The sequence below is a fragment of the Phasianus colchicus genome, chromosome 4 (assembly GCF_987193195.1).
Source record: "Phasianus colchicus chromosome 4, bPhaCol1.hap1.1, whole genome shotgun sequence".
Lineage (NCBI taxonomy): Eukaryota > Metazoa > Chordata > Aves > Galliformes > Phasianidae > Phasianus > Phasianus colchicus.
The window spans coordinates 23,153,792-23,164,861 of NC_143439.1; the positions used below are offsets into that span (position 1 = coordinate 23,153,792).

The 11,070-nt window shown below is 35.0% G+C and overlaps 1 protein-coding gene across 3 annotated transcripts; it reads left to right on the forward strand.

Annotated features, from left to right (window-relative positions):
* Positions 1 to 356: 356 nt before the first annotated feature.
* On the forward strand, positions 357 to 10,854 carry LOC116238117 (uncharacterized). 3 transcript variants are annotated; one of them, XM_090140068.1, is made up of 6 exons: positions 357 to 448; positions 2,962 to 3,062; positions 8,812 to 8,891; positions 9,801 to 9,880; positions 10,120 to 10,214; positions 10,313 to 10,854. In XM_090140068.1, the coding sequence occupies exons 2-6, from the start codon at positions 2,985 to 2,987 to the stop codon at positions 10,382 to 10,384; spliced, it is 405 nt and encodes a 134-aa protein (XP_089996194.1). In that variant the 5' UTR covers positions 357 to 448; positions 2,962 to 2,984; the 3' UTR covers positions 10,385 to 10,854. The 3 variants fall into 3 exon arrangements, 2 of the variants coding, with proteins under 2 accessions (XP_089996194.1, XP_089996195.1); XM_090140069.1 differs by having other exon boundaries at positions 2,962 to 3,022; XR_016466381.1 differs by lacking the exon at positions 10,120 to 10,214.
* Positions 10,855 to 11,070: the final 216 nt, after the last annotated feature.

Consider the following 11,070-nt stretch of genomic DNA (forward strand, 5'->3'; position numbering starts at 1 on the left):
ATTTTTTTTCTTTAAAACTAGGCATGCTAGATTTGACCGCATGATCTCTGAATAAACTACAAATACTGATTATTCATCTTTAAGTCCTTTTTACTTATGGACAAGCTGCCCCTGAGAAGAAAGATTAACACTAATTTCATATCCTCTAAATTTTCTTTATGATAGTATATAGAAACTGTTGAGTCATGGCCTGAACCACTGATTGATCACCTGAGGCAAGGACTGAATCAACCATGGGAGCACAGATGACGGCAATTCAGCTGCGTGACCAGAAGGGATGGAGCCTGTCTCCACCTCTCCTAGATCCTATTTAAGGGCTGACTGCCATTGGAAAAGGATTTCCTTTTGGAGAGCCCTCCTTTTGGAGTTGTGTGTTTGTTTGTTTCTTTGGTTTTTTTGTTTTTTTGTTTTTTGTTTTTTTTTTTTAAGCTGCAAGCCTTGGGAGCAGGTGAGCATTCTGTTTTTGATTGTCTCTTTTCACTGTGATAATCTTTCTAACTATAAACCTGTAAAATACTATCTGAACTATACCGGTCTTCTAACTGTGCATTTGTTAATTGTATAGCTGTACATAGGTACCTAATGAGAACATGATGACAACCTTATCTCACAGGCAGATAAAGTAAAACTCATTGAGTAATTTTTCTACTACCATAATGTGAGGAGGATCATAAGAGCTTCTTATAGCTCAATATGTCTCAAAAATTGAACTTGCTGAATTAAAAAAAAAAAAAAAAATCACTTTTGATAACAAAAACAACAGTGTAAGTAGTCAAAAAGAATAACTTAATATTTGATTTCTACTAGATATATAAAAAGATTCTAGTGAATTTTGTAAACGTGCTGTTTCAGAGTCTTGTTCTTGAAAGTTTGTCTTTGTTTTGAAATGTTTCTTGATTTCATTAGTCACTAATATATAGTAATCAACAAGGCTAGTTTTTACATAGCTTCAGATCTTTCAGATTATTCTGTGTGCTTGAGGGAGAGAGCTATTTGCTCTTGAAGGTAATTTATTAGGTGTATTTACATATGAATCTGTATGTTGGGATCTTTTTCTAGCTGTATTGTTATTTAATGGATTACTTAACTCTTGAAAATAGCAATAGGCGTCTACGTTGTTCTATCACCTTGTAATCCTCATTTTAGGACAATACTAGAAAAAAAAACAGTCTCATTAAGAAATAAAACTATAAATTTTTTTGGTAGGATTTAGAAAATATCATATGTAAACTCTTAAAGGATATGCCTCAGGAGCTGAAAGTGTCAGTGTAAAAATTCGTGCATCTTCTAATACCTTATGCTGTTTTTGTCTTTTTTCTTTAGAACACGAAGATTTACATTCACTTTACTTTTCTTTACTTTGTAGCAATCCCGTGAAATATTGAGTTTTATACATACTTAACTCCTTGAATAATAGATTTTGTAATAATCGCACCAGTTGCTAGCCTAGAATAAACTTTCACAATGCAGAACTATGGAGAACATAGGTGGCTAGATTAGGAAACTGGTTATCTGTACTTAAACTAGAAAGTTGGATTCATGTTCTTCAAAGTCCCCAAGTAGGTTGTTGCCCTATCTTAGGTCTGTTCTGGATGGTCTGCAGATGGCTCATTATGCTATAATTTCAGCAGTTCCCCTGTTAGCCTGAGGAGACCAAGTAATTCTAAGGCAGACTTTAAAAAGCAAACTGCTAGATAAGGAAAGGCACACTGACATTTCAAAAGAATGGGGACTACAAAGCACAAGAGATTCTGCTTTACATGTAGGAGTATTTTATAAGTAAAAAGCTGGGCTCCCTTTGTGTAATTTCAGATTTTTTTTTTAAGCTATATAAATATTAGAAACATATGTTGAATGAATCCCTGCATTCTGAATCAAAATAGTCTATTTTGTTTTTCCTCCCTCTGTGGCCAATAATTTTTACTCAGACTGTGTCAGCAACCAAACAGGAACAAAACTTTCTTTGAATCACTTCTCCTAGCCTTTATTTCTACCAGCTGATTATCAAGAAGTTTTTTGACCATTCTACTTTTGAGATATAGCCTTATACTATAAAGGTTAATATAGCCTTCAGTGTTTTCAGCAATACAAAAGTCCTGAAGAAATCCAGTGATGAGTATAATTGAACAAACAGATACTGCCTTTCTCAATCTCAGTCTTCAGCTTCAGAGCTGATGGATTCTTTTCCTGTTCTAGCTGACAACCTCCTGATGAAGTCCCTTTCATTCGAAACAGACCTTTGCTGCTCTTTATCTACTCTGTCAAGACTGTTTTCACTTCCATATTCATTGCTGTCTGTGTCTTAACTTGGCTGGAGACTTGCTGAGAACTTGTTAACTATATCATCAAAGCGGTGTTTGACTGTCTTTGTCTATTGCTTCCTTTAATTACTGCTACTCCCGAAAAAGGCTTGATCCTCTGTAAAACATGTAAACTAATTTTTTTTTTTTCACTGAATTGTTTGCAAAACTGTTAAAAGGAGAACTGAGACAGGGTTACACTTTATTTCAGGAGTCTTGCATTTTCCTCAGCCCTTTAACTATCAACTGGGTCCTATTTTAGTTTGATAACAAGGTTCATTCAGTAATAAATACCTGCAATTTCTCATTACAAATGTAAACATACGTATACTAAAGAAGCCTCAAACTCCAGCTAGTAACAAATGCTACTGTATGTTTAAACACTGCTGATATTAAATTATCTCTAGTAGTACAATCACCCTAATTACCTATTTACCGATTAAGTAATGCATTATTACTTTGTTTCCTTGAAAAACTTTTTTTATTTTGAGATGACTTAGATGTCTGACCCATTTGTACTTGATGAATGCTTAACTCACTCCTGTGGTGACTTATTTCTGTCAGGTGTGGTGTGACAGAAGACAGACAAGATAGGTTTCATCAATATTTGCAAAGCACAGCAACCTTCATTTCATTTTAATATCAGATTTTTTTTCTACAGGAACTGTGATCACCTCACCCACCATGTCATTGCTACTAGAACTTCTTAGACAAGAAACATGGTATGTAGCTGTCCAAAAGGGCAAAGCTGACAGGAGACAGGTAAAAATATCTTTGTTCAGCTCCAAACGTCTGAGAATCTGAGATCATGAATTTTCTGAAACCTGTTTATAGCCCTCATCTTTAAGAGGCATGTAGGAAACAGAAACAATTCCTGTCCTTCATCTTCTGATCAAGATGAAAGAATTCTAACCTAACCATACAACATCAAAGATAATACATCTTAGAAATTCTTATATTTCCTGATGTTTTCATGATCCATGACTTTCACTGCTGGTGTTATCAAAAGGCTGCTGGATATGTATTCATCCTTTTTCCCTCTATAAATCATAGTTGACATAATTTGAATTTTAAGTGGCTCCAAACTCTACTTGTATGAGAACCTCTTGTTATAGTCCCCTACTTGTTGCATGTTGCATTATGTTTCCATGTGGATGCCCAGTTGTTTAAATGTTCAAAACTTTCTTTTTTTAATGTATACTATAAGTTAGGAGTGAACTTCAAGGAAAAAAGTGTATACCTGCATATTTACTTTATTTAACAGATAAAAAGTAGGAAAAAATATCTCCTCACGTTTGTATACATATGTGTAATTCGGAATAGATACATTTTGTGTGAGCATCAGCGATAATTGCAAACAGTAGGAAATATATACATTTAGGATAGTTAGAAAAAGCTTGTACGAAGACTTGCCTGAGTGATTTAGTTCTATTTTCATGACTGATAATTTTAAAGGTGCAGTATAGGCAGAAATATCCTGTTTGTATTTGATTCATATGTGAGTCTATATCCATATAGACTAACAGAAACAAGATTCAGTCTGGACTGAGTAATGCCAAACACAAAATACTGTTTTTTGTTGAAGGACAACTGAATAAGAGGAATGTTAACAACGATCTTCTGAACTTAGCCAGTCCAAGCTTCCTTCTTAATGAGAACCTTTAATACTTCTTGGGTGATTACCAAGTGAAAGCCCATGAAACAAAGGAGTAAAGCCAAGACACTTTTGAATAAGTAAAACAAGAATTAGAGGAGGAAACAGCTCTCCAACAACAGATATGAGATAATATTTTAAAACTGCTTAAAATATTCTAACCATGGGGGCTTTCTAATTCAGTGTTTTTTCATGGGTATATCCAGTTCATTGAAGTAGTCTTTCTTTAGTTGCTCACTCACAAAGATGAGTACTACTTACATCTGTTTGCTTTAGATCTACTTTTATTAATTTTATATTATATTGATATAACTCATAATTTGAGCAGGATTCTACTTCTTGTTTCTTTTGATAGTAATGAAATCAGTTTCTGTTGTTCCATTATGCAGAATGTCCCCTTATACAGAATATGAGTATAGACCCCATTTTTAGAGCATGTATTTCCAGTATCTTTATAATTTTTCATGCTTCTTACACTCTTTCCAAATAACTATTACTAACCACATGCAGAGGCAGAACTTTAGCTGTTCTTATCTATCCTTTGAGCTGACAGAAGTAATTCTTGTCTTCTCTTGCAAGCTTCTCTAAATTACTGTGTAGAAAGAGAACAGAATATTTTATCACTACTTTTCACAGGTAAAAAAAAAAAAAAGGGTTCAAAAATTGAGTGTTCTTTTGGTCTTGAAAGCAGAATAGGCTCTAATAAAAATAGTTTTATTTTGTTTTTCCCAGTTAAATATGAGTAACTCTCTTCCTAACTGCCTTTGCCAACTTGTATTTCTTTGTATGTTGTTGACCTCTGTTATTTATGCCAAGGTCCTCATTGCACACAATACCAGCATATCCTCATCTCCTTTCTCCAGAATTGCTTGTTCCAGCATTTTCACCTGTTCTCCATATTCACAGATTATTCCTTTCTGTAGAATCACTACATCTCTTCCCCTGCTTCTAATTGCTTTGCACTTTCTATCTTATCTGATCCTGCAGCTGTTTTCTCTCACAAGCCCATTTCCAGTAACACAAATGTAGATGTTCCTCGTGTTCCAATGAGTCTTGTCACTATTTCTATATAGACTTCTCAGTTAGTATTGTTCAAACTACAGTGAAATTTGTTCTTTTCTTAATACCAAATTGAAGCAAGTTTGGTGTGGGTTGAAAAAAGACAATCCTCAGAGTGTGTGAAAGACAACTCTATCAAATGTCTCCAATTGATGCTTTACTGCTTAATCTTATATTTCACAGTCTAGTTTAAACAGATTTCTTTGTGACAGAAAAGTTATACGCTGTAATAGTTTGCCAATTTTCAGGTTTGTAGCATAAGATTACGTAAGTTCTAAAAAAAAAAAAAAGTCACTGAAAAGTTTTAGTGTGGGCCAGCCAACATTTTTCATAGGTATTCTTGGAAAGAACTAAACCAGTTTGAATTTTGCCAGCCAAGCAAGTTCACTCTGTATGGCAAGGCACTCAGCATGAGAGATTTCAGTCTGGCTCGGCAGTCATAAATGCCTGTACACAAAATCTTGTAGTGGGAGGTATTGGCTCTGTGAAGACACACACACACTCTTGTAGAGTGGAAGGGGGAATAGATTCTTGTCTTTGATTTCATTGGCTTGTCCTCCAACTTTTTTGTTGTTCTTAACTGCTGTTTCAAATTATGCAACTTCTCTTCTCTTGAAAAGATTGCCAAGACTAATGAAAAGAAAATGCTGAACATATACTGGAACACATGTTGAATTCTGAATGTTTTTTTTTTTACTATTTTCAACAGAGCTTTCTCACAAAGACTTGTGGGAAGCCTACAAAGAAGCTTGATTTCACTTACTGAAAAGTAATTTGACAAATACTTATGTATTTAGCTAGGATTTCCTCTTTATTTGGAGAAGGGGAGGGAAATATTTTCTCCTTCCCTCTCTCCTCTCCCTTCTTATTTAAAACCTTTGCTATAACTTTTTAAATTGATAGATACATATAACAGTGGAAGGTAAAAGTCTGCAGCTATCTACTTTTCTATGTCCTAGGCAGGGAAAGTAACCTAGATTTTTATCTCTAGAAAATGGAGTTACTCTCCTGGAGTAATCTCATGTTCATAAATTTTCAGGTAATACACTCTTTTGTTTCTGAATTCATGTTTGCACTCAGCATTTGGAACCCATTTGTAATATAAGGTGCAGTAACACATCATATTCTGTACGGAATCAGAAGAGGAAATGTAGTACATATGTTTGAATGTACATAGTAGAAATATGCATCTTCCACACAGAAAGTTCCCAACACTCCTGTAGAAATCTAAACGTTGTTCACTTCCAGCTCCATAGGAGAACCTGCAGCTCTAAAATGTACAAGTTGCCTGTTTCAACATCTTGCATGATCTGTTCTAAAGGATAGGAGTAAAAGATTTTAAATGAGCTTAAAACTCAGTGTGAAAAAGCTCAGAAAAGAGTAGCCTTCTAATAAGAGGCCTGACAAATGCCTAGAAAGACAGCATTGTAAGACCAGAAAATATATTTGCTTTTATGCAGTCCAAAATAGACTTCCATCTCTTTTGCTGAGCATACGACAATATAATATTCTGAAGAATTTCTGTCATATCATTTTCTCACAAGCTTTACAGAAAGCACCAGATCACTAGCTCATGGCAGCTTAACAAATTTCTTTTATAAGATTCACCTTTCAAATATGTCATGGAAATAGGAATGAAAAGTTCCTGCAAATTAATAAGAATCAAGAGGTCTCACTGGTAATGCTTGTAGGAAACCCTTAAAACAGTCCTCAGGGGCAAAATAATTGCCTTCACTTCAAGCAGAAAAAGTAATGGCCAGAGAAAGTTTAATCCCTTTAGACTATACTTGAACATGCTGAAAGAAAACATTTAAAGCCTTGGCAAGAAGTTGTTAAAACCTGTACAAAGGGACAGGGCTTTACTAATTAAAGTATTTGATGAAGAAGCGCACTAATAAAACTGTAAATGTTTTGAGGTTTCAGCTTACCTAAAGTGTGTTTTCAGTGGCCGAAATGCTGGTTCTTAAAAAAACAGTCATATTTTGAGATCAAAGAAAATCTAGCTAAAACATAAAGGCATCATTTTTTGCATATATTTTTGCATATAACTCAACAATGGCTTAAAAAAATAAGATGTCAAAAACTAGGTGCTAATGACTGAGCTACGTTGCTGAATTGTTTTGATAAAATTAAACTTATTGAGTAGTATTTGGCTGTTCATAGTATGCTTGGGAGCAAAAGAACCCGTGGGTACTACTGAATCCCTTGGAAGACCCAGAATGCTTCAGCTTGATGAACCAATACAGGCTGCCGAAACAGTGTAATCCATCTACAGATTTTGAAAAACCTAAGCTAGAGTTTACAGCTGAGCTGAGATGAACTTATCACTTCTGCTAGATTCATCCGTGATAAAAGTGAAAAATAATTTTACAGCAAAGTGAAATTTCATTTTCTTTCACTTTTCCATTTTCTGAGATCCGCATAGCAACACTTATATAAATATTAAGACTCCATGGTATAACAATTATAATTTGAACATAATATGGTATTCATACTGTTAAATCCGGTTCTACAAACTGGATATCTGCATATGCTTTCTCAGCTACAGAATGTCTCTACAACTCATTTCCACATCTGTAAAGCTGACAATAATATTCATCTTATTTCTGAGGACTGTTGTGAATGTAAATTCAGTAAGAGGATAATACTTGTGAAGATTTCTAGTATTACTTTTCAGATTGGAACAGGAAAGTTGGTGCAAAAATTAATTCTTCTGAATTTGATATGACTCCATTAAATAAGGTATGCATTAAAAAGTCTAAAAGAAACAAAGTATAGCTTTGAGTATTATTAAATAACAGGCAATCATCCTGATAGAAGAATCTTAAAACATTATTATGCTATCACAAAGCTGAAGACTGTGCAACAAGAAATAGAAAAGGTACTCATGATCTGTTAAGGTTGTGATTCTGTAGTTTCCTAACTTCCGAACGCATACTCTTGGAATACTTGAAATGCTGCAATATAGGTCATCTCTTTATACGCATTTGGTATGATGTATGCTACGGTCTATTACATAAGATGTAATGTGAAAGACTTAACTCTTTGAGGAAAAGCCTTCATGTTTTTGTGAAGCTTCAGTAAAGTGTGCCTTATATGACACACATGTTTTAATCCTTCAAGTGTATACATTACTGAAAACTTAGAACAAGTATTTCAGTACAAATACTATAAAAAAATGCTGTAACAGTATCAGTTTTTTATTGATTGGTTCTATATCCACACTCAGTTCAACGATAAGCAAACAGAAGTTGATTTTGATCTGTTTCTGTTTTATGAAGTGAAGCAAAAGATTTGTTGTTGTTTGTTGGCGGAAACAATATAAAATGAAAGAAAATAAAACATTTGATGTTATTGCTTTTTAAAAAAAGAAACCTTTCGAAATAAATTTGGAGAAACTATGCAGGTAAAATCACAGAATCGTAGGGGTTGGAAGGGACCTCCAGAGATCGAGTCCAACCCCCCTGCCAAAGCAGGATCCCTACACCAGGTTGCACAGGTAGGCGTCCAGGCGGGTCTTGAATATCTCCAGAGAAGGAGACTCCACAACCTCCCTGGGCAGCCTGTTCCAGTGCTCCGTCACCCTCACCGTAAAGAAGTTCTTGTGCACATTGGTGCGGAACTTCCTATGCTCCAGCTTCTGGCCATTTCCCCTTGTCCTGTCTCCGCACACTGCTGAAAAGAGTCTGGCCTCGCCACTTTGCCCCCCACACCTTAGATATTTATAGACCTGGATCAGGTCCCCTCTCAGTCTTCTCAAGGCTAAACAGACCCAGTTCACTTAGCCTTTCTTCATAGGGGAGATGCTCCAGACCCTTCACCATCTTTGTGGCTCTCTGCTGGACTCTTTCCAAGAGATCCCTGTCTTTTTTGTACAGGTGAGCCCAGAACTGGACACAGTAATCCAGTTTCATAATGATACTTTCCTCTGTTGTGTTGTTATATTTTCTTTAAGAAATAATATTTTTGTTTTGTCTGGCACTGAAAAGTACTTTCTATAGAATTTTTTCAATTTCAATGGAAGTTTCTGTTTCTCTTTCATATGAATTCTCTATTCCAAACAGAAGTCATCACAGCAATTATGTTTTTGTAATAGCTTTATGTATAACTGTGGACATTCTTCCTTTATAGCTGTACATCTGGCATAATTTAGTATAACCTTATTTAGATATGGTTTAATCCAAAAATCATGCAACAGAATCTTACTGTCTTTTTAAGTGTACAGTGAATCAATACCCGGTTTCATGTCATTTTCAGTAAACACAGTAAGTCCTGAGCTTCTAGGCTCAGCCTTCCTTTAAAAGGATGTCATGTCAAAAACATGTTATTCTTTCAAAAGTCAAATCACTTTTTGAACCCACATATGCCTCACACAGCTGCCTTAATGAATACCAAATTTTTGCATGGTTCTTGTTTTCTTATCAGAGACCAATTTTGCAAAAGTACTGGAAAAAATAAAAGAATACTTATTTTTGGAATTGGGAGGATGAATTACAGACAAAGTCTGTTATGATCTTAACTGAAGAACAGTTCCGTACAGATTGCAGTATATCAGATTGTGCTCTTAAAGGGACTTAAGTATAAAAGTTGAAAGAATTAAAAATGTAGCATTTTTGATTTTCTATTTGTATTGCCTTAAAAGCTCATTTTGGTTTAAGATGCATGTTTCTTAACTGACTGAAAAAAAGTGTCAGCATGATGATTTCTTTTGCTGTAACTGATAAGTTATCTTCTCGTATTTAATTCAACATCTTTTTGACCTTATTTTCTTCCACTGTCAAACACAGAAGTGAGACTGAAGTGGATAGGCATCCGGCAGCCAGCCAAGATCAACACATCACAATAGTTCAAAACCCTAAATCTTACTGTAAGTAATGTTTTACATTAACATTCACTGAACAGCTATAAGTAAACATAAAAGTTGTAGGAAAGTGGATCATAGAGTGTTTTTGGGACTAATGTTTTGTTAAAGATATAGAATTTCTTGTATTGTAAAGTACACAAATGTAGTCAACAGAAATGTCAGCGAGGCTGGCGCATCTTGTGCATTCCTATATGCATAAAGAGTAAGTTGAGTGCATCTGTGTGTTCTCTTCCCTACCCCAGATTTGGTCCTTCACTTAGAGTTTCTAAGTGTTAAGAAGATGGGAGGGAAATCTGTCACAGAAGTGACTACAGCATCTACTCAGGAGAGGGAAATGGTAACGTAAAGGGCAGTAACCAGAATCTGGAGTCCGTGATCTTTCCATCATCAATATTGTATTATACACAACAGATTGTTCTTCTTAATGAATTGCAGGTTCCTCTGCAGAACTGTGAATATCCTTTGCTGGAAGGAATGTTTATTACTGCTTTTACAAATATCTGCTAGCAACCACTGAGAATATAAGGTTTATGACCAACAGAAGTATCACTTCAAGCAACAAAAAGGGCAGTGAATAAACTTCCCTAATGGGAAATTCACTGTGACAAACTAAAAGAGAGAAACTTCTTTTGAAGCTGCAGAAAGTAGATCTACAAACTGGCCCTGTTAGATAAATTCCCTGAAATAAAATCACTAGCTCTCTGTATCTGTAGTCACACAATTTCCCATTTCTCCAGGATGTTTAGTTCAAGGCCAAGTAAGCAGCTTCAGTAGATGGCATTCAGGAAATTCAACTGTTCAAGTCAAAGCACACTCAGGGCAAGCTGTGTCATCTCTTGGAGACACTAGCACAGCAAAAACTTGAACAGTAATGGAGAAGTGATTGTGTTGCTTTTAGTGACTTTGGATTGCTCCTCAGACTTTTAAATTTGCATTCTTGGTGCAACTTTTCACTGTACTATTATACTACAATAAACTTTAATGATTAATCATCTCCTGCTGCTGCAAACTCTTTTCAGCATGAATGCATATAAAAATAAGCAGTCAGTTGTGCTAACGATGAGTAAAAATATCCTAACGTTTTTTAGTAACCAGCTACTTTAATTATTTGCTAAAAGATATCTATGAAATTAATGTTTGACTTGAAAAAGTCATTACTAAACATGTGAACTTCAGGCTGTTACTGAAAACTG